The 24,821-nt window shown below is 34.3% G+C and overlaps 1 protein-coding gene across 1 annotated transcript in view; it reads left to right on the plus strand.

Moving 5' to 3' along the window:
• The window catches only part of LOC105263931 (uncharacterized), a 252,497-nt gene extending 228,105 nt beyond the window's left edge, over window positions 1-24,392 (plus strand). Inside the window, exon 3 of the mRNA XM_011300464.1 lies at window positions 24,338-24,392. Coding sequence (XP_011298766.1) covers window positions 24,338-24,385 — 48 coding nt within the window. The 3' untranslated portion in view covers window positions 24,386-24,392. The remainder of the gene's footprint in view (window positions 1-24,337) is intronic.
• Window positions 24,393-24,821: the final 429 nt, after the last annotated feature.

Raw genomic sequence — 24,821 nt, forward strand, 5'->3', positions numbered from 1 at the left:
AATCTATTTGTCAATAATAAATGGATCTTGCTGTCAGTGTAGCTTCAATAATGGTTGTTTTTTTTCAGCGAATCCTCCCTGCAATGGGCGGAAATGTCTTCTATTAAATCATCGTCACCACCATTGTCGTTATCACGCATATTGCTCATAAAAGTAACTATCAAATCACGCGCCAAGCCAATATCAATTTCCCCATAGATCCCCCCCAAGTGGTAACTTACCCACGGATGTCCATAGACATCTCTCGCATCCTGATCCAAGCCTATAATATGGCCATACACAATCCTGTAACTATCTATCCCTCCCCTCAGGGTAGTTTAACGCGTTCGTGTGCGTAACTGTATGTTATTCCGGCAGTAACCAATGACAGTACTAATCCACGGCCCTAGTTCACCCCCTCCCTCATTTACACATACCTTCGGTGGTCTATGTATCACGTTGTGAATCCACATTATGAACAATGATCATGTGCAATGTTCCCATTTTACCAGTGGAAATTGTGGAGGGGATGCAGTTGACAATTTGACATGACACTGGTCTTATCAGTCTTATCGCCCTAATTTCCGCAGAGTGAAAATTCTGATTGACATGTGTCACACGTTGACTCGTTACCGTTGTATTTGCAAAGTGTCAGCTGGTTTCTTTTCATAAGTCTGTCATTCATCAGGTGACGGCTGGAGGAACTCTTGGATAATGAACATGTGGACTAATGATGAACAGTTGACTAATTATGAGGATGATGGGGTTGTACAAGAAATATTTGAATGTCGAGGGTGAAAGTGGAAGCTGGCTGCTTTGAATAGAAATAACTTTGTGATGTGGAGGATGAAATTCTGTGGATTTTTTTTTGACGAGTGAGAATGTTTGGGGATGGTTGACTCTGGCATTCTTACCGAGTTATTGGTTGGTTGCCGGAGGGAGAAGTCAAACGTTTGAGGGAGACGTTGGGAATATTTGCGTTGGATTCATTGGTTTTATTGAATGTTTTCTGAAGGTATGTTGAAATTCTTCAGGCAAGAAGAAGACGTGGAGCAGTGCTCGGATATTTCATAAAGATCAACTTTGAAGACCTTTGAAGGGAGAAAAATGTCGAGGGTTTTTAGTAGAGAACGTCGTAAAGGTACCTGTAGAATGATCCAGCAGTACGTTGTGCTGAATCTGCTATCGTCATAAAATTTAGCAAGTGGATTCTATGCGAAAAATGTCAAAACCGTGGCGTTTCGACCCGGATTTTGATGAATTGTGTTCCCAAAAAACTTTTCATCCCTTGTAACATAAGTTACTATTCCAAGATCAACGTAAAATTGTCGATTTTCAATATGGAATACTTAATTTACCGTTAGGTTACCGTCTCACTGCAAGAACAGATACGATTACGTCAGCACTTCAAATCCGTCAACCATTTTTTAATCTTATTATTGCTTAACAATTTATGAATGGATTGTGGATTACGTTAATAGACGTTTTGAGTTTGGACTAAATGTCGGTAAGTAAATTGACAAAATATAGATTTATGTATAATTGTAATTCCAACATTTCATTTTCAAAGTTGAATTTTATTGACGTAATTTTGATTCTCTTCCATTTTCCGATCTGAATATATCAGCTTCGTATTATAAATTATCCTACCAACAACTTAAAATAATGAATCATTAAAATGGCGGCTGCTAGTTTCCGAATAAATAAATATTATTGAATTGTCCTTACATTTCCAAGCATTCGAAATTTGATAAGAAAAAATGATTTTTCCTTAGGTCGTTGCTAAAAACGGGTCCTCAATATTACTCAAAATGGAATAAAATCTATATAACTCAAATGGATGTTGTACTTGATTCAAGTATCCTTAACTTGGTATGAGGTATCAGTTTACCGCGGTTACCTTCGAACCCCAAAGATCGTAAATAGATGAAAGTTAATTATCTCAGACCCTATTAACTTGCCATTATTAAGACCCGTAATTAGCTGAAATTCGACAGGGGGAAATTCCCACAAGACCACGTCAACAGGCACCTTCCAGCCGTAGCTGGTATCCATGCATTATTTGCTTCAATACGGTGGAGAATATACAAGAGCCTCCTTGTAACGTGCTCCCACATTATACGCGTACGCGTACGCGTTATAAGGGCAGAATACTGAGGAGTGCCGAGGAGATATGCCGAGGATATGGGCTAGTTGTTATCCCGTCCCAGAGGTCTAATCCAGCCCGTAGGCAAACTCCAATTTACGATGTCGAAGGGGATACGTAATGGAGCTGTGCTATCGTATGGAAAGCCCTGCTCTGAGGTTACTATATTTGCCACGCTTGTCATCGGTTAGTCACACGCGTGAATCCCTCGACTTTATTCTCAACATCAATGAGTATTGAAGGGTGTTCTGCAGTACAAAATCTACACCCATATACGGTGAAAATTATCGTTTTTACATTTTTCTGACCTTTTTTGTTTTTGTTCTTATCATTTTTGTTTTCTCAATATCTTCTTTAGTAACTAAGAAATCGCCCACTTGATTCATCATTTTGTTAATAAAAATTTCATACAATGAAGTTCATGTTAACTGTCATTCAATCAGTAATAGAAAAAAATTCTCACCGGCTTCATTTTGCCCCACCCTCCTCTCACATTCCATCAACATTCGAACACAACGACTGTGGTCAATTAATAATCATATAAAATGCTATACGAATAATTGAAATTAAGTGAGTTATTAAGTCGATTAAATTCCTAATTAACTCGTCAATCGCAAACTTCTCATGAATCATTACAAAAGCTATCAATATCAGGATTAACAAATTTTTCTAAAAATCCTTCTTTTATTTTTTTACGACAAACCAAAATAATAATTCACTGACAACACAAGCAGTGATTAAACGCATGATTTTTTGATTGAAATTTGTAACGAAATTGTTTTCGTTAGTAGCCAACCTTAAATCAATCAAAAGGGTACGAAAGAAATACATATTCATTAAAACTATTCCACCAAGATGGGACGCTATTAGCTCAAATAATTTTGGACTTGAATTAAAAAAACAAAGATGAAGTGATGATCGATCGCGTAAATACTTCATCGACATTTTTTGCTCAGTGTAGTCTACATCACAGCAAAGCCTCAATAAGATATTAACCTCGTCGTTTAAAAAGTGTTAATCATTCGCATTGTCAACTTCACCTAATTAATCGTGACTGTAAAATCAGAAAGAGATTTAGAAAAACCGTCATCTGGCAACTCTGACCAATATACCTGTTCCTATTCTCTTAATATTTCTAAAAAATACTATCACTCGTCAATCCAGTATATTTTACTCTACGTTCAAACGATTGACAGCAGAAGCCTCCCGTAAACCCACTTACATCACAATAGACAAATTGACTAATTACACCTCCCTCCATACAAATCGTCTCTTCAATTGCACATGATCTCATTCACCCCAACGAATTCGTCTTCGCCTTGTCCTACAACAAGAGACCCTCACCCTCATCTACGAACCTCTCAGCCGACTGAAATCCTATTCTTCACACCACAAAGATCTTCACTAAAATGCTAATTAGCATCTCAGTTAATACGTCCTTATTAATGCACACAATCTACTCGTGTGAAAACTGAATATGTGTAAAGCCTGTAATGGTACAGAAAAATGGAAAAAACACCAGGGACCAAATACTCAACAGTGAAAAAGCTGGAAAAAAGTTTCATACACCCGAGTGAAAACAACTACGGTCTACGTGAGACGAAATAAATGGAATGAGAGAGATTCTTGGGTCGTCGACTCCTGTGCATTTTTTTCCACTAGTCTTTCAAACCTCCCCCTTCCGTTCTGTTTTAATTTTATTTACTCTCATCCTGTTTTTCCTTTCTTTTCCGTTTCATCATCTCGTATATTTTCTTTTTTTTTCCGTGCTTATTTTTTCTTCCTATTTATTATGATTTTTTTTTCTCAACGTTGCTTCTCTCGTCTCGTTTCACCACCTGTACCTATTACTTCAACCCACCACCAATTTTTTCATGTTATATACGGCCCCTTTTTCTGAGAGTACAAAAGCATTTCTGCCTAGAGTACCTCTCGAGTGGGAAAGCACACGCTTGAGAGGTGGAAGAGGGCGAGGGGAAATGGGTGGACGAGGAAAATTCTGTGGGTTGAGGTGGAAAACGGTCGAGGCAGAAGTTTCCCTCGAACGCGTCGGTATCCACGAGTACACACTACGGGGTTATTGAAATAAAAAGAGTGATGTAGAAAGGGGTGGAGGGTTGTAGAGTAAAACCAGGAGAGTGGAAAGATGGTTGAGAAGCTGGAAAAAGAAAATAGGCGCGAACAACGAATGACACAATTCCTCCCACCGTTTATTTCTAATCATCACTTCCTTCCTTTCTTTTGGAAAACCATTTCGAAAAATTACGCTGAGATTTCAATTAAAGAGTCTTGCTGTTTCCCAATTGAACATTTTACGTACGGGGTTACGACAGAAACTTGCTCACGAATTTCAAGGGAATAAACTTCGGAAAGAAAGCTTTCGATAGTACCAAAATGATTGAATTCCAGTAATAAAGTTCTCAATGAGGATTTTAGGATTTTTTGAAACCTCAGCCGTTCTCGTTGTTTCAAAGCCCTACTGCCGGTAACTATAACGTTGGATTTGGTTCTTAAAGCAGGTCGGAATTTTTCGTCTAACCTTTTTTTGCAGCTTTCAATTTGCTGAGCCCAAACCGGAAGTAACAATAAAAATAAAAGTAAACAGAAATATTGAATAAAACAAAAATAGACAAAAATAATAATGATAAAAAAAAACATAAGATAAAAATATGTATTAAAAAAGCAAAATCGAATGTAAATAATAAATATACTAGAAACAAACACAAAAATAAAACGAAAATCAAATAAAAGATTGGGAGAAATAAATAATTTTATAACATTCGATTTAATGGCAAGAATGACGTAGATTTATTCACATGGGGTTAGGGTAGCGTATCCTATGGGAGCTGGAACGTAATAGTATCTCCCGCGACAAGGGCAATCATATTCGTGAGGTCGAAGGTGTCGGAATTATTGCGCACTATATGGACGGTGTTCTACGACAAGGATAGCACGGTATACGGCATACCGTGTCATCGGTATGGAATTTTGTTGCTAAGCCGAGATCAAAAGAATATGTTAGGCTGGTACAGCCTGAACCAATATAAAAATAGACGTCAATATAAAGATAACTTGGCTACAAAAAAAATTTCTAGAATCAGATAAAATCGGATATTTAATTGCCCGAAATCAGCCTGGGAATTTACAAAGAGTATCTTTCTCACTGTATCTACACATGCACGCAGTGGAATGCCTCACTATATAATACTATGCAGTTAAAAAAACTCAGTTGCACCCACCCGAGTGGAAATTAGTTCAGGTCTACTTGAAGTCCGATCAGAACTTGATTCAGTTTCAGTGCGGTTCGCTTGATCAGGTAAGATCTGATCAGATGACACTTGATGAAAACTTGATCAAGTTTCGAGCCAGTATATTGGACCCTATAAACTACAAGTGGCTTTACATCAAGTTCTGGTCAAACTCGCCTGATCAGATGACAATTGATGAAAACTTGATCAAGTTTCGAGCCAGTATATTGGACCCTATAAACTACAAGTGGCTTTACATCAAGTTCTGGTCAAACATGCCTGATCAGATGACACTTGATGAAGTCCTGACCAAGTTTTGACCCAGCAAGTCAGATAAACATGATCTCACTCTGAGATCAAGCTGCCTCAACACAATTTGTTCTCCTTCCGATTCAATTCCCTTGATTTTCAATTGAATAGCTCGATAAAAAAGAATAACAAATGTATAGGAAGCAAGGGCAATATATATAGTGAAGTATCAAACATAAGAGCGCATTATCTTGAGTCTAAAAAAATCATCAAACTTGCATCTGTTCATCGTGTTATGATTATTATAATTATCTTTTAATAATGAAATAAAATTTGAACCGAATATGTTTTCTCGCTCAGAATGTACATGCAATAATTTCAAAGTCATCAAATACTCCCTTGCAGATTGTGTAGGTAAAAAGAATCTACTCAAAAACAATAGTGCGGTAGTCCAGTGGTTAGGGCGTAGGTTTAGTAATCGTAGGTTCCTCGGTTCGATCCCCAGCATTGTCAAAAATAATAGGGTTTTTTCATCGCTAATTACAATCGGGCTTCATTAAGAGCGGTCAGATATAATAAAAAAAATTAATTATCTTTTGTTTTAAGTGAGTTATGGTTAAAATTTATTATTGTTTTCGATATTCCAGTCATCCGATTTAGATACATTTGACTTGATCAAATCCGGAACCGTTCAACCGGATCAGAAAAGTTTGATCAAGTCTTGATTTAAACTTGCGTTACATGTCTGATCAAAATTTGATCCAGTTACCGTGTCACTTCCGGATCAATCATCAAGTATGACCTGATCCAGTCTTGACTAGAACTTGACCAAAATTTCCACTCGGGCAAATCAAAACGTTTTCATTTTCCCGGATCCCCCGAGTGCAATAGCCACTCCAAGAAAAATCCAGACTTTATAAAGTTAATACCTACACCCAAAAAATAAAAAATATATACTGCGAATGTGAACTACAACACAATGCAAATAATCGTTTAATAGAATTATTTTGGATACCAGTGCATGTGGAATTCGCTGGAAGCGAAAAACCACATGAACTTCCCCAAAAAGGTAGGAATGATACATCAAATAATTTATCTATTCTTTATACCAATTTTGAAGAGAATTTCAAACAACAATCGTTTAAAGTCTGTATGGCTCCAAGTCAAATTGAGAGTCAACTAACAAAATAAAATACAAAAAAACTTTCAGGCTTTTCATAATGGTAAGGGACATCCCTGGTATTAGTATAAAAGTATTCTGAGCCGAGGGTTCATTGTCATTGTTAATAGAATCAGAGCAGACGACTACCAGCTAGAGATCTCGTTTGCTCGACTATCGATCATCGATAGGCCTGAATCTGAATCTGAATAAATGCGGTCATGAAAGTGAAAATATCAACAATGTTCTGTGTCTTTCATATAATAAATTTCGTTCAGAATTGATCAGAAAACTCGTCTTATTGAAAATAGGCTTTCTGCCAATAACCGATTCACTATTTAATACGACAAACGTCAATGATATTAGGGTTATGAAAAATTTTATAATAAACTCAATCTGTAAAAACCGAAATATAACATTATTTTCCATCACAAATGTTCCCCCTGATCATTATACTTTTGAATAAACGCTCGTAAACCTCTTTTGAGGTTTAAATACTGATAATTAAAAAAACGTATTAATTTGTGTTATAAATAATAATTAATATGGGGACGGACGAAATGCCTAAGTCAAACAAAATTCTATTTATAACAACGGATCGATATGGATATTTTCCCAGCCTGCATTATCTCTCATAAATTTATTGTTATACGTGAAGAAATATATCCTAAACTAAACTATTTTACACTACATTCAGATATTTTTTCCGCATATAATTCTGCGAATAAATAATTTGTTAGAAAATAAAGTAGTACGAATTGCTCAAATAGTTTCCATTTGCGTTTCACACTGATAGAAAGAATTAATCATCATCAAGAAACGAATCTGATTGGCAACTGCTGTCTATTCAAGCCCACCAAATAAAAAAAAAATATGAATAATAATAGCAGTAATAAATATTACAGGATTTTTCTGAAAAATTCATATTCACGAAAAGTGGTGTCCATCATTCATCATCGTAGGAAATCTTTTAATCCGCAAATGTCCATGAATCACTCACAATTACTTATAAAATATTCATTTTTTTGTGTTGGCAATCCCAAACTCTTCTCTAAAACCTTCATCTGATGATGTATTAAACAAACACAAAAAAATTGAATAAAACAAAATTTTTTCTTCTTGATCTCATCTGATAATAATGCCGTCAAACAATACTCCTCCCTCTTCATCATTTACTACATGCGGATACACGATGGATTATTCGATTGATAAGCCTTCGATTTTTCCCTACGCAATTCAAATTAGCGCCCAGTTATCTCCTCGTGGATTATCGATATTGAAAACATTTGAAGAACCGAGAGAAACTAGAGGAACACGAGAGGATAAAAATCCTAGAGATTACTCAATGGTTTTTTGCATGAAGCATTCACCGTAAATGAAATCGAGGTATTTTTACCGGTTTAAGTTGGTTCATTGAAAAAACCAGGGGAAACTTTCATCTCAGAATAAAAATTGTGAGCCATTCCAATTGATTACCTAGAGGGAGATATTTAAAGAAAGAGTTTAAGTTGAATAATTTATTTGGTTGTATCGCGTATTGGATTGGAATGTTTATCTTTATTTTTCTGCTAACGCATCCTTTTTGTTTGGTTTATGGAATAATTCCTCACTTCATTTTGTATTGAAGTATACGCATTTAAAAGCTAATTAAATATCGTCCGAAAATACATGGGAGTTTTACCCATGAATTTCGGCTTTCGCAAAATTTTTCTACATTTCTCAAGTAAATGTAGAGGAATATTTATGCTCCATTTTGAATACCATTTTAGCTCTTTGAAATCGCATTGGCTGTATCTGATTTAGTTGCATTTTTTTAAATTATTGAAGTTATTTCCATTGCTAGAATTCAATGGATTTAGTGTAAAGCACAGTTAATTCGGAATTTAAGCCCACTCGATACATGTATGAATGTATATTAAATGAAAAAAATTTCTTGTACTATTTACCTTCTTTTATTATTGGTGAGTCCCGCTTAACAGTTTATTCCACCGACTAATGGGTAATTAAATAGTTTATCTATCTATGCTTGTTTAATCCTGGAAAAAAGTTAAAAATTAAGAATGATACAATTTTCAAAGATTGGTTTTACTAGAGATGTCCACTAGACATTACCCCAGCGTCCCCTAATTCCCTGGAATAAACGGACATTGGGCAAAAATAATTTTTTTCCTGAATGTATACCTATGATTCAAAGGAAATATTGTGTGCATTCTGGTCAATGGTTACGGCAAGGTATATAACTTTAACTCTTGTTCATTGGTCGCCTCTCGTGTGGAAACGAGAGACGATTGTTTAATCGTAAATGTACATGAGAAGAAACGTGCTCATAGTTTGTCCTCTTGCTCTCTTCCTACGAGAATCTCGAACCAAGTGCAAAAAAAAAGGAATCAGGAGAAACTGAAGAGAATCATTGTGAAAACGGTCACGTTGTGTCTGAGATCGATATTCGATAAGAAAAAGAAGGAGAACAGCGTTAAAACGGAATAAAAGAGAAGGTGGGGCTTGATATAGAAGAATGAGATTGAAGTTAAGGTGATCCTAGGGATAACTTGTCCTTCTAGAAACAAATTAAGTCTATCTATCAAAGTTCGATGATTTTTTCGTTCATGTGTTGGTTCTTAAAGAGATAAGTTATTTTACTATTGAGAAGCCGTTGTTATGCGCATGCGAAAATGTTATTTTGATAAATATTGTTATATTCTAAGACATAACGATGGAAATGTAATTAGAAAAGAAAGGGGGCGGACTGTTTATTGAAAGGAGACCGAGTAAAGACGATGGTTTCTTCTTTTCGATCAACTAATTGATTGTCGAACCACTGCAGGCATCACAGCATCCTTCAGATGGTGTACAATTTGAGGATTCGAACAGGAAAATGTAAGAATATATTGAAAAATATTTCGATAGTGGTCCTCTTGTTATAGTCGCACACTTCTCATATTTTGGTTGTTTCGTTCTGCTACCACGCAAGACTCAAGGGCCTTCCACACCCATATGCAGCCAAATATAACGTTTATGATTTTTTCCAATAAACTTATTATGGGATTGACGGGAAAAAATATAACGCTTTTGCGTGCTGTCATTATTTAATGACTTACGACTTTTCAAGGTGGTGCGAACACTCTTTTGTGTTTTTTTTTCGAAATTTTTGAAGACAATCACGGAACTGCAGAGAAAATGCATGAAAATTATCGCAGCCCATCAATTTTTTACATCAATCCATCAATGATTTGTCAAAAAATTTAAGAAACGCGAAATTTGGCTATGTATGGACGTGGGACATCTTTATAGTAAGTACTCTCTGGTGTATTTTTAGAATTATTATTGTCTTCCAATTTAGGATATTTCATTTATTGATGATTAATGAGAGTCGGTTGAAAATTGGTTTCTAAATGGAAAATTGAATATACTGGATTTTAATAGCCTTTTGGAAAATTGGACTTAAAATTCAAGTACTCAAACGTGCAATTTTTAACAATGATAACGCGAAATTGAATTTCTGGATAAATCTTCATTAACGAATCTATTAATTTCTCCAATATTCTGGGAAGTCTCAGTTTTTAGGGCTATATCGTTCTGAGAAACCATGAAAATGGTGAAAATCGAAGCAATAATTTCAGCGAATGTTCAATGTTCTTCATAAAAAAATAAATCATACTTTGACATGAAATACCCAATTTTCTTGAATCTGCAGTATAAATGAGAAATTTAGTTATTTCCGTTAATTTAGCTTTCAATGGAAATTGAATTCAAACTCATATAATGGGACATTCTTTATGCCCGAAATTTCAGGAAATTTTTAACAGTGTGAATTGAAATGTTTTTTTTTATAGATATATTCTATTTCTCTCTGAGAAACAGTAATAATGTAAACGAAATTCACCTGATTATGACTACTGGATTTCACGTTTTGAAATGTTCTCTCTGTTTTTTTCTGTTCCCTGCAAACATTTCCATTTTAGAAATTTCCCGCATCACTCCAATCAACGACCTCGACCCGAAAATAATTCCATGGAGATGATTGATAAATCTGGCTCGAAGCGACAAAAGTGCATCATCACAAAAGAGACGAGTATCACAGAATATCTCGTGAGTAATCCACGGCTGAGAACAAAGGAAATGTACCAGCTAACTGCGTTGCCCCTCATCAACCATTTCATCCCTTTTTCTCTACTCTCATTAGCGGTAATTGAATGACATTGTCTCGCCCATCACCGCCAGATCTTTTGCTGATGACAGTGAGCATTTGTTTTCCACCTTTGTCTCAATTCTGTCCCTTAAATTTACGCAACCCATCTACCACCCCCTCCCAGCTAGTGATATACAACCAGCTTAAAATCTTAAACCGCGAGTTTCCTTACGTAATTTATTAAATATTAAAGATTAAAAACCTAGACTACGGATTGGAAATGCTAATTTAAGTCTTCAATTCTGTAATTCATGCATATTTAAATTTCGCAATTGATGTAGACATTTTTTAGGTGGATTTATCCACAAAAAAATTCAATAGTTCTAAAGAATGCATAAATTGTGAATGTTCTCATTCTTTTTATCAAAAAATATTTCATCCTTATCTACTTCTTCTTATTCTCGTCGCGCAAAATCCTTCCTGAAGCAATGAATCTCAACATTTTTATCTTACTCTTCTTGAGAGGAAAAAAACAACATAAGATGTGAGATAATTTAAACGTTGGAGAAGGTTATCTATTTTTCACTAAACCAAAAAAGAAAGATGTAACATTGAAAATGGTCCCATGTGTGCACCGAGGAAAATTGATTAGGGAGCACAAATTAAAAACTCATTTCGCGGCGCAGCGATTGGAAATAGCTGCTATTTTTTGCAGTATTTTCTCCAGTACGATGAGAAAAACAAAAGCGATCAAGTATTTACGCGATTGATCATTATTTGATCTCTTTTTCTTTACTTTGTTAATTTAACGCCACTCAACTCCGGATGTACTTGATTAACTGCACTGACAGAGATTCTCTAATTATTAACGAATGCTATAGTTGACGGTGACCAAAATAATATTTCTTAATAATAGTTGACGAATCAGCAGTTGTGAAGTTGATAACCGGTTGAGGTGAATGAAGCATTCGATAAACCAACGGAGAAGATTAGTTTATATGGAGACGTTTTTATTTAAACTAGTGTAGTGATAAATTATTAAGATTATTGCATGTCCTTCTTGGATTAATCTTTTATAGGAATAAAATGAGAAAAAACTTTATTTGGTTTAGTAAAATGAATCGCACACGTCGAATATCCGACGAACGATGCCATATTTGAGAAACATAAAATAAATATGTCGATAACTGAACCAACTTATATAATGAAAGTGCGCAAAATATATGTCGCCTATATGTTGTAATACTTTTTATGTTTTCGCTCAAAATTAGATAGAATTTATATAAAAAAAAAGCTGGAGTGAAAATCTGTAGTCACGTCTGAGTTATCTCTTTTCCTTTCAAACCGTTATTTCTTTTTCTACCAGAATCGTAAAAAGGAGATGGCGTTTTTTATGGCACAACTTTAATTAGGAAGTCGCTGAGAGCTTTCAACGCTCAAAAGACAAATATTTCTACACAAAATACTCTGGCTGTGCTTAACACACCATCCATTGAAATAAATCCACCGAATTACGCAATGGAACAGGGGTATTTCAAGGGAAGAGGAGGTAATGAACTTTCAACGACTTCAGGTACTCGCGTTCACTATATAACGGATAATTTCATTGAAAATCCAGACAAATTTTCGGTAGACATAACACGAGCTGATCCCTCTTACTGTAGTATCTAATCGGGTAAATGATAAGAAGATTTCGATGTTGAAAATTCCCTTGTTGGACTGCAGAATTTTTGGATTAACCCAATCTATCAACTCATTGATATGTTTTATGCAACAATTTTGCAGCTTTTTATCCTTCGAAAAGCTTCATCTCTCTTTTTTTTGCAACTAAATTGTTCTGCACTGAAAATTACTCTTGCGAATGGAATTCACTTATTGAATAACGCTGCAGGAAAGTACATTACATAATTGTTGTTTGTTGTTTTTTTTCATTTTTGCAGGACCATACTTGAAGCAGGTATATTTTTCGTGCTTCACCTCGATATCCTATAATAGAAATAATTGATAGCTGTTTAATTTGACTCTGATATTCTTCAGCATAAACAAGTAAAGTGAAGTACTTGCATTAATGTGTACAGACGGCAACTTTTCATACTTGAGAAAATAATGTTGAAAGACTACTTTTGTAGTTCGATAATAATAACACAAAAATTAAAAGGAAATTACATGGGAATTCTAGTTAAAACTATTGATTGATGAGATAAACTTCCAATTGTTCATAACAGTCTATTCGAAATATAAAATTTTTTTATTTAAGGCTCTATTGCAAATATTCGACTTTACAATTTTTTTTTAGTGCTACCGTAAAATTCTAAAAATTGTTTAGGAGAAATGTCCCTGAATATTTCATTTCCGACTCTTGAGAACAAATTCCTCCAGATAAATATTTCTGACAATGGAGCTGTCCGGCATGGACCGAAACCCTCTCACTCTCCAGTAGAACAAAAATCCCAAACAAATCTACTCTTCATACCTGTCTTTCTTTCATCCTGTCCATTCCTTGCTGCATATCCAAGAGTAAAGGAAAAAATGTCTTTCACTGAATTTTTTCCACCCCGTCAAGTATTAAAGTATGAAAAGTTTGATGGAGGCGAGTTAAACGAAATTCCATGCGAGTGGACGCTTGAAAAGGAGAAAGAATGAGAGAAAACTGAGATCACAGGAAATTCTGAAGGTATTAGAATGGCTAAAAATAATTTTTAAATCCTAAAATGTTGATGTCCTTGTTTCAATAGCCATTTCTTTTCATGAGATATCATCATTCGTTCACTGATAGAAGGATTCAACGATTATGTTGATTGCCCAACAATTTATGAAATAGACCATATTTTATTCATGTGTTAGCTTATTGTAGTCATATTTAATTCCACAAATAAATTTTTATCTTTCAAAATTTTATTTGAATTCGTGCAGTAACTATTAGCACTGAACATTATTTTTCTCGAATCACGCAATCCATGTTTAAAATTCTAAGTGCTGTGTTGAAAATCCTCTAATTATTATTAGATTTAATGGCAAATTACCACTTTCGAAAAAAATATATTTTTTTAATTCTTTAGCGACGTAATTAATTGAGCATAAATAATTGAAATTTCTTCATTTACGAAAACGCAAAGAACCATTTCAATACAAAAACATTATTATCAATGCAATGCAATGCCTATGATGTATGCCTATAATAAAATAATAATGAAATGAAAACGAAAATAAAAATAAATAAACAATGATAATAATATGATAATTCATAATTATTGGAGTGCAAAAAGTTGATGCTTGCGATTCCCAGATGAATTCCTAAAAAGGCGGGTGTTTGTAAAGAATTTTTATTAAAAAAACTCAGGAATGTTTATGTAATGTATATATTAAGTTAGAACACTTTTTGGTAGTATTTAATAATATTTGTGTAATAAAATTTCAACCGTCATGAAAGATAAGAAATGTTTCCTGTGCATGGAGAAATTTCGATCCAGATAATGAATTTATTAATTATGACTGAAATAGATTAGAATACGCCTGGTTGGCGCTAATGGTCAATTGTTTTAAATTCTTTGTGGATGATTTACTGAGTCTGAATAAATTTTTCAAACCGAGTGCACTTTCTCGTCGTAATTCATTTTTCAGGTGATACTGCATCTTCTTGGGGCATAAATTATTCTAATGTTCTCACACCGAACATAAAGTCATATTTAAAGGAAATATATTAAATTTTATTTTCCTTCCTATATTTATATGGACTTCATTCATATTCATTATTCGTATATATTAGATATTTCAAATACATTTGTTTTTCAAGCAAGACAATTCCATAAATAAAAAAAAACAATTGTTTTCAAGGTCGTTTGAACGTAAAATTAGAGTTTTCTTTCCTCTTTGTACATAAAGTGAACGTACTTTATGTACAGAGAGGAAAGAAAACTCTAATTTTGCACAAAAATAAAAATTAAGTATCAATTATTTGTTATGTGAATAGCAACTTGTCGTGTGTTGGGAAAAAATCAGTGTTTATTACGTACATCAAAGATGGGCAATGTTTAGTTACTTTGAAGCTAGTGTTATAAACAAAGTTAGAAACATAAAAAACCTAACAAAATACGTACGTTAAGTAAATAAATAACGCTTCCAATTTTAGAGATTATAGTAGGTATACTGAACTTCTTTATTACTGTACATTATGGTATGTTAGGTTGTACAAAATCACAAGCATTGATAACAAACGGAAATGAAAAGAATCCTTGGAAAGTATAAATGTAATTATAAGTATAAATACAACGAAGATTTATAGAATTAAAAACGATGAAGATTGACAGTTTTGTTGTAGTTAATCCATTTTAGCTGTCATTTAATAATTTCTTGGAATGATAAAACAAGAACAGCCCTATGAACCATTATTGATCTCCAACTGTTGAAGTAAAATGGGAATAATTTCCAGTAAAACAATGACTTCAACTTGGTAAATCATTTCCATTTTCGCTTATTGTACTAGCTATTCATAATCCTAATTCTTTATTATAGAATGATGAAGCAGGTCAAAATTACTATGTTGGATTTGGAATTTCACCTACGGCTCCTCGCATTTTGAATGATTTCGTTAGATTTTTAACTTTATTCTAAAGTAGAACCCGAGTGATAATCATTGTTCAAGAGAACACCTTATTTTCCCCTTTAAGTTAATTGTTCTTAATAAACCGACGACTAATCAACAGACAAATGACACAATATTGAGAGAGAAAATTATTTCGGCCAACCGAATCTAGTTGAAACAGTCAAATACAAAAGATTTTGGTAAAAAATCTTCACTTAATTTCTCATCTAAATTAAATTTTGATGATATAAAGACATTTTTCTCTAACTGTATATTTTAACAGAAAATTTCATCTCATTGGAAACCTGAGAATAGCTGAATGTTTGGGACATTTCTTTATATTTCTTTACTTTTACAACTCGATTTATCAACCCTCGATGTTTTATTTAGCCTCAACCAACCTTTCATTTCTCCCTGCAAAAGACTTTCCATTGATTAATCCCTTTTTTCATCCACCCTTATCAATGTATAATCCCTCTTAATAAATTTCTAAACAATCCCCCAACAACACCATTCTACCTTTTCACTCCACCCACTTTCCACTCGCTTCCATTTGTCTCCAATTCCCACACGACTTTTCACTCCTTATTTCACCATTGGTATAACCAGAGACAAATGACACAGCCAGAATTTCGAGTCTTCTATTTCCTATCTTGGCCTTGACCATTGGAAAAAGAGGGATTCTACAGATTGCAACCAACAGCGTGCAAAACGAATAAATAAAGTGAGGACCAAAAAGCCCGACTGAAATAAAAATACTTCTGTACGGAGAAAAAAATTCTGTAAAAATTACGTGCCTCTTCCGTAATCTCCCAGTCAAAATAGTATTCAGTAAAAATTACGGAGCATTTTTTCACTGAATATTCCGTACTTTTTTGTGAACGTTCGAGACTTTTTTCGGCAAGTCCACTGAAAAATTGCGTAACTGTTTCGTAATTTTTACTGAATATTGACTGGCAGATTACGGAAAAGGCACGTAATTTTTTAAGAATTTTTCTCTCCGTGTGCAGAAGTAATTCACTGCTGCCGAGTAATCATTTTTCGCAGTGAGATGTCAACTAATTAGAATGGATTTGTTACTCAGAAAAATATAAAAAATATAATGATAAAATATTTTTTTTTAATTAAGCGCAAACGTAAACTCGTCAGATACAATTCTAACAGTAAACAGACGAACTTAAAGGTCAATTACGTTTGCGAATTAATATTTAATATTAATATCATTAATGATGCTAAAAATTGTCGTAAATTACGATGACAAATTGAACATACTGTACGGAGACTACAAAGGTCATGTTTATGTCTACCTTTTTCTATGTGAACAATATAAATAATTAATCAATAAGTTGAGCAATGAACAATTTAAAAAAATCTATAGATGTATAAGCCGTATCCAAAGTCTATGGGATTTTGTACAATTTTTTTCTTCTCCAGTTTCTTCTCCATTTCACCTACTTGAAAATCTACTAAGTCTTTGCCCAAGCCAATGCCTATCAGTTGTCTCAATCAATCGTGAACCCTTCAGACCCTTTGGATAGAAAACCCACCTCTGATGAATATTTCAGCATCCTTGCTTCTTTGAGGAAGGAAGAAAAGAAAAGCAAACACCCACACCCATGAACCATTTGCGCTTCTTCCTGTGTCAAATGTTTTGTCCTCTATTTTCTGTACTTTTCGTAAATCTTTCGCGTTGTTTAGTGCTTTCGTTTTACGATTCAACTTGATATTAACAACCACAAATGTTAATGCGGTAGATATTAATGAATTCTACAAAAAGCTGAACAGTGAAAATAATATGTTTGTTTATATAAGATCGATTTAATTCAGAGAAAAGGAAATATTTGAAACATTTTCTCTCAATTAAATTAATAATACCAAAAATCACTTACAATTCTTTTTTTTGCTGTGGATATGAACAACGGGGTATGTTGCCCCTTAACTTGGAATAATTCTTCTTTCGGATAAAGTAATTGCAATAGTAAATTGCATTTGAAACAATTAAAAATGAATGAAAATTAATTAATAAACCATAAACTATTAAGAAAAATTAATCAGTGTGTGGTGAGTGAATTGTTCGAGATCGAATCAAGAAATCCCAATGGACGTGAGAAAACTTTCAAAAATCATTAAAAATACATGAATTAATTACATTAGGCGATAACACTATCAGTAATTGTAAATCCCATGCGCCAAAAAAAATGTGAATATTTTAGAGGTTATGAAATTACGATAAAAACATGCCGTGATTTTATTTATGTCCTAAGGACTGTCAGACATCAAATTAAATTTACAAATTTACCATCTCTTTTATTGATTAGCATTTTCTCTAAATACCACAAACTGGTATTGATAATCTATCTAGTTCCTCTTGAGTGGTTATTTATTCAATCCAGGCGTAACCGACCTACGGCAATAAATTTACATTCATGTAAACAAACTATCACTCTATGACTTACTTTACTTTTTCTTCTACTTTTTCATTATCTTTTGGGATGAATAACGAAAAATTCTTGCATTTATCTCTCATCTATTATCTCTCTTACTTCCCCGTTCTTTTCCCTCTTCTTACAGAATTTGAATTATTGTTGTATGTCACATAAATGTAAGCAAACTATGTAAATAAGCACAACGAAATAGCTAGTGTTTTTTAGATTCTCTTTTCAAGATAGATGACAAAAAATTCAGAGCGGTGACTTATGATATCGGGTTTTCTCACGTCTCGATTAAACCGACTGAGCAACGCTGTAGCTAGAGGATAGATGGAGAAAATAGTACGGTTGGAATAATCACTATTTAACGGTTACACCATAATGAATGTAGATTTTAAGATTTTTAAAATCAATAGGAAAATGACTTTTAGTTTTAATAAAAGACTTAATATTATATTGAACTAATTATTTGAAACAATTATTGAATTAATTATGACAGTCTATAGTGTGTATGATGTATTTCTACAATGTTAGTCTTACTCTAAAAAGGACAGACTAGTCGAAGTCATGAACTATCAACATCTCGAAAGTCTATTACTGAGCGTAACGTAAGGAACTAAAATACCGGATTGGTTCAATGCCTAATTTCGTTTGCATTGGTTCAAAGGCTAATTTGAATTTAGAACACATTCGACTTTCAATTATTGAGCAATCCTCACTAATTTCGTACTCATCCTTTATATTTTGAACTTTGCGCAACCATCAGCTCTAGTTATGTGGAGTTCGAAATGAAGGATAAGTATGAAATTAATTATGAATTCACAACGGTTCAGTGACTATTAATACAATTCTTGGTTTTCCCGCTATAAGATAGAAAGGTCTCGACAAGCAAATCAAATTAGTAAGGTTCGGGAATTTTAGACGAATAGCCGTGAAGATATGTTGGGCTATCCGAGTAGGATATTCTAAGAAATCAGAGAAAATAAGAGCAATTCTCGACGTGACGGAACTATTTAGGGCGGATTAAAAATTCTTATATGTAATGATAATTCTAAAATTGTTTTAATAGGTTCCGGAAATAATAAAAGTTTCAAATTTATTTTTTGCTTTGACGAGTTTATTCACACAATTTACTTTCTATAAATTGGCTTGACCTATTATTCTCAGAGCGTGTGAACGACAACTGCTTGTCCATCTAAAATCGCTCAGGGTCGTCCCGGAGGATTATCCCCACTCGTCATATTTCGTGGCGATTATTCCTACATATATTATGCTGTCATGGAATTTTTCCACAGGCCGTGGTAATGTTTTCTATTGATTTTTGTCCGTGCGAGCTTTAGGGGTCGGGTGGTGTGGAAGAGATTGTGAGGGAACCAAGAGGAGACGGAACCATTTGGATAGCTGGAAGGCAATTAAAACTGCACTCATTTGGCGTAAAGCAAGATATTGATTGTATCGATGCATTCACTTGCCAAACATGTACACATACTCTGTTGAGCTCTATATATTATAGTCGATTTCCCTGGGGCGGGAGGTGAAGGGAAATTGGGAGGAGTATAACTAGTTCATTGGGAATTGTGGGAATGGATTTCAATGCGTTTGGGTTTATCGCCGATAATTGCGGTAATGTGCTTGAGTAATTGGTGGAGTAATTGATGGGTTTCTAGAGTTTCACAGTTTTAATTGGAAGTTTTAGGCCCGGATCGACAGAATTATTTTTTTTCGTGCAAGCTCTACGGCATCGAAAATTTTCAGATATTCACAGAAATATTTCCTATAAAGTTAATGTCAGTTAGACTCTTCGAGAAAATCGACAGTATTTGAGAAATATTCTTTATAAAAAAATAGCTAGTAATAGCGTTTACACAATTCTAAAATTTCAAAACATCTTTTCAAAACATCACAGTTTGTTTGTGAAATGATTCAATAACGACAAGAAGGGTCCGGATCATTTTGTGATTGTTTTCACGACAAACGTTAATAGAAACAACAGAATATTTGTTTAAAGGATACAGGATAACTAAGAAAACAGGGCGTTTTCAGAGATCCAATATTGAGGTACGTCTCGTACAGATCTCAGGGCCATGTCTTGTGAATTTATCTTCCTTTCTGTTTCAATTTTCTGATGATATAAGAGCTTTCTCCCTCCTTCCATTTAAGAATCCCAAACTCGCCCTCATATCTAATGAAATCATTTGATAAATTATGCAAAATTTCATAAAATTTGTCGTAGTATACTTTTCAGACTTGCTTCATCAGTCTTCAGAAGAGGATTCTGTATCTTGTGTATCAAAACCGCATGAATTACGGATAATCTCGCTATCAATTCGAAAATATCCAAGTATGAGTCTTTCCGTATTCCACAAAAATCTCTCATCAAAAATTCTACTTCTAATAATTGAAAAAACCCTCTGGGCCCACCCCAAGTTTAAAATTACAAAAATCCACAATCACCCCTCGAAACTTTCGTCCTCAACCTGAATATTTTTAATGAGCAAAACGTTCCACAGAGCGCCCAGTCCTTTCATTTACCATTTTTCTTTCTCGAAAAAAAAACTTGTTAAATACAGTCGAATACTCTGCTTTAAATAACCGTGAAACAAACTTGCCGTTTGTTTCCCTTTTTTTTTCCGCTTTATTCGAACCCACTTTGCTGTCCCCCTAGGGATCAGAGGTATATCTCATGAAGGTGTTGAACACAAGGGAAATATTGGAAGCTTTTGGTCAGTGTGTAACGCAAAGCGGTGGTATGGACTAGATCGTACGGACGCAAATGTTCCGTGGGTGGAGGAGGGTGGAGGAGGGTGGAATTTCCGGTGGCAGTGGGTGGTGGGCGTTTACAGGTCACTACTATATATTCTATCGGTATACAAGAGGCATGTTTGCACAATCTATCGGTGTCTACACAATGGCACTCTAATCCTCTCGCTAGGTTCCTCCTGAGTCTGTTCCCCATTCTCTTCTCCACCTTCTGCACCTTCATCCACGCGCTTACGATATCCCAATGTTTGTTGGTCGCCATCAAACACGGCCTGCATGCAAGAGTGTGGACTAGTAGTATGCAGTGGGTGGAGGGAAGAAGGGATCGAATGTCCAAAGTGCGATCGAACGATCGTTCAACCTTGCAAGCATCGTCGCGCCCAAACCCAACAATCTCCTCTATTTACTCCCCTTCCCTCATCTCGTCTTGCCCATCATTCGTAGATGAGGGTATATCTATTGAGTATAATCCATTTTCATGTAACGTCCAGATATGTCACGTACACGCTGCATGAAACAATTTGGGGATAGGTGTCATGCATATTCTATGAAGTTCTACACGGAGAGAAAAATCTATGAATTTTTATATTGTGATTCCGATAAAAATTACTGTGCTGCCTTACAATCTAGGTATAAACTACAGGCCTGAGACAAATTACTATGCCATGCAGTAACATTTCTGCATCGGCCGAGCAAAACTTCGTTATCGGCCAAATAAAAATTCATAGTCGTTGCAACAGTTACCATTGTTAAAGTCAACTTCGGCATGAATCGGAAACATTCGACGTCCATCGCTAACCAATCATATTAGGTTACAAAATGTTTGGAGAAAATGTTGTGTAGCACAGTAAAAATTGAAAAAGAGCACAATAAAAAATACCGATCTGGATAGGAATTTTTGAAGGATTTCTATCAATTTTTCTTTCAAACTCAAACAAAAAATGATAGACCTTCAAATTTTATAGTGCTGTTTAGTAAATTTTATGGAGCCACACATGATTAATTACGGAATGTATAAGAAAATTTGACATATTGATAGTAATTTTTATTTGTGAATCAAAGAAGTTCTAGTATTCTAGCATTTTGCGCCACGATTGTAGGGCTCGGCACAGTAATTTTTCTTGGACTTTTCTCTCCGTGTATGGTCATTATCAGGATTGGTCACATAGTAAGAAAATCTCCGGTTCTTCAATATTTTTCTGGGGTTTTCTTTTTCTACGGTACTAGTATTAGACATTTTTTCTATTATTTCTATTTCCTTCTATTTCCCTATTTTAGACGACATGTCTGATGAGTTTGTATATAAAAATGATATAATACATGCATCTTTGTGAGCATAATAAATCCCAGGTCTTTAACGAAGCTCGGAAGCCGGCTGAGTCGAATGAGCCGAGGTTGCCGGGCCCTAAGCTAAAGAACTCATGACTTTGATTAGCGAGGTAGTTCGGTTTAACACCATTTCTCAATGGCTGACACGCATGTATGATGCGTTTCCCTGTGTGTATTGTGTTTCTCTAATGAGAGCTTACCTAACCTGAGTAGCGTTGTTACCACGTCGATTAATTTATCACTCAATTCATGAATTTCAGCATTTATAGCCCACCAATCGACATTTTTTTATAAGCTAAATGTGTTTGAACATCTGTATATATCACTCAAAAAATTTCATGAAGAATTTCTCGTTGGAATCTTCAAACCGCAAATGAAAACTGTGAATTGCCATTGAGTCTCAATGCTAACCGTCGAAAAATAAGAAAATTCATAATTATTGTACTGCCTTATCTAGTTTTTCAAAAATTTAACTCAGTGATTTTTGCATTAAAATCCATCTATATATCAATTTTCATCAAAATCTCATCGTTGTTTCGATATACGATAGTAGTATCTTAAAAATACAAAATATACTCTCGTTTTTTATCCTCAAAACAACGGAATTTTCTTGCATAACTTATGTGGCAAACCCTGGTAACGATCGCGAGGGTGATTTCAGCGAGGAAATACTCTCAGGGGTTTATTAACGGTCAGATTATTGGGGTTATCGCCAAGAGGAATGGATCAATGTGATTGATTACGGGTTATTGAGATGAAAAGGCTTTTGGGGAGTTATGCGCCAAGATAAAATAGTTTTCGTTAATATCAATAGTTTTTCAAACGTGATACTCTGCTCTGGTTTCGAGTATACCTGATATCAGTAATCGATTTTAAGTCCCTAAAAATTTGGGGCATGTAACGATTTTGCTCGAAAAGTTTCGAAATCACTTTCACTCAGTACCAGACTATTGATTGTTGAAAGTACCGATTTTATTTATCAAAAATTTCAAATTACTCGCGGTTAGTACTTTTGAATTTCCAGGTAAAATATACTTGATCCTAGCATATTCGATTTTTGATTAATATTGACGTGAAATCGATTTTCCCCTGTGTCAAATAACAATGATGAATATGCTGGGATAAAATATACTCAATATTTCTTTTAGGTATATTAATATACTTATTTGAAGTATCAAATATACTATGTCCTATTTTTCCTCATTACCTTAAACATGCTTTTTAGGAAAAAGTCATCCATTTCGTTACGTATATCTAGATTTCTGAAAAATTATAGAATCCTTTCACCACTGACACCCATAAACTAAAAGGTACGAGGTCGGAACTGAGTTGAGTTAAGGTGACTACAGGAAGATGACCAGATCATGTCATGATCTTTGTGGGCTTCATACCAGCGTACCTGTCGCAACCCCTGGGTAATGCTAAGGACTGGTGAAGTTAGTAGTACCTTACCAGACGCTCAATTGAAATGAAACATCTATCAAATGAAGTTTAATATCATACAGCTCACGGAGTAAAGGGGAGAGGAAAATTCCGTACACCTACTCAAAGCATAAAAATGATCAATTTATGTTTTGAAAAAGTTCCATTCATTAAGTGCATTAGATTCCGACATAGTAAAAGTCACTTTCTGCTAGTGAAAAAATGAAAAAAAAGTCACCAATTTATTCGATAAATTCAATTTACATCCAAAAACTCTTTAACCATCAGTTTGCGCCAATAAATTTAGAGAGTTTATTATTCAGAGACTTGGAGAACACTTTAGGCATTACCAACATACCTGATTCAGGTACTTATTTTCTTCTGTGTCATGAGTAATTTTCAGTAAATCGCCAGTATTAAAATTTTTGTAACTAGGGGACACCGAGGTTTCCTCTTTTTGAATTTATATTCCTTCAAGTTACTTCATCTTTCATTATGATTGGCTGTGTAAGTGTACGAGATTACCCACCTACTTCTTCCTCTTTGAGGTATATCATTAAAACATTCTAATTCGAATTAATTGAATAAATTAATAAACGCATGATACAAAATTTTATCCAAATAATACCAGCGTTGGTATGGTACAGCTGGTATGAAAGCCAGAAAGTCCAATTGTTGGACCTGCTCCAGATATTATTTAAATTTTGCTTAAATTTATTACTTTGTGCATTTACTTAATTAATTATTCATTATTTATTAATTAATTACTTTATTAATTTTCGTTAGAAGTTACGCTGATAATTAAATCTTGTGTTGAAAAATAAATTGTTAATGATTCGGTCAGGTTTGTGATTTTTGGTTAATTGAATAAATGATTAATGATTGTCTTTGTTTGTGTATTCTAGGTGAGAACAGTTCAATTTTTTAATGTGCTGGTTTGTTCTGACCGATGAATCGTGGTGAGTTATAAACATAATTTGTCATTACCCGATGTCCTAATTGTCAAAATCACTTTGAAAGGTGAATAAAAATTATTTCTAGAAGTTCTCATTGAGAATGTTCTGAAAATGAAGGTTCACTCTTGTAGGAAATTGACGAGAATTTGTTTATTTACCGTAGATGTTCAGGAAGACGTGAATACGGAATCGATACTTTGAGATATGTTTCAATGCTTCGTATTAAGGTGGTTGTCGCGCGACAGTATCTGTAAAAAGTTTATCCGCTGTAAAACGGGCCAGTTTAGAACACAATCTTTTAGCGGTATATAGTCTCACATGATTGATTGCATTGTGCATGGATAGCTAAAGCATAACTATATATTTTCCATATTAACTATTTTCAATTATATAAATTTATGAATTTCCGATAATTATATTCCGTAAACCAAAC

Source organism: Fopius arisanus, unplaced genomic scaffold (genome assembly GCF_000806365.1).
Source record: "Fopius arisanus strain USDA-PBARC FA_bdor unplaced genomic scaffold, ASM80636v1 scaffold00017, whole genome shotgun sequence".
In the NCBI taxonomy this organism is placed as follows: Eukaryota; Metazoa; Arthropoda; class Insecta; order Hymenoptera; family Braconidae; genus Fopius; species Fopius arisanus.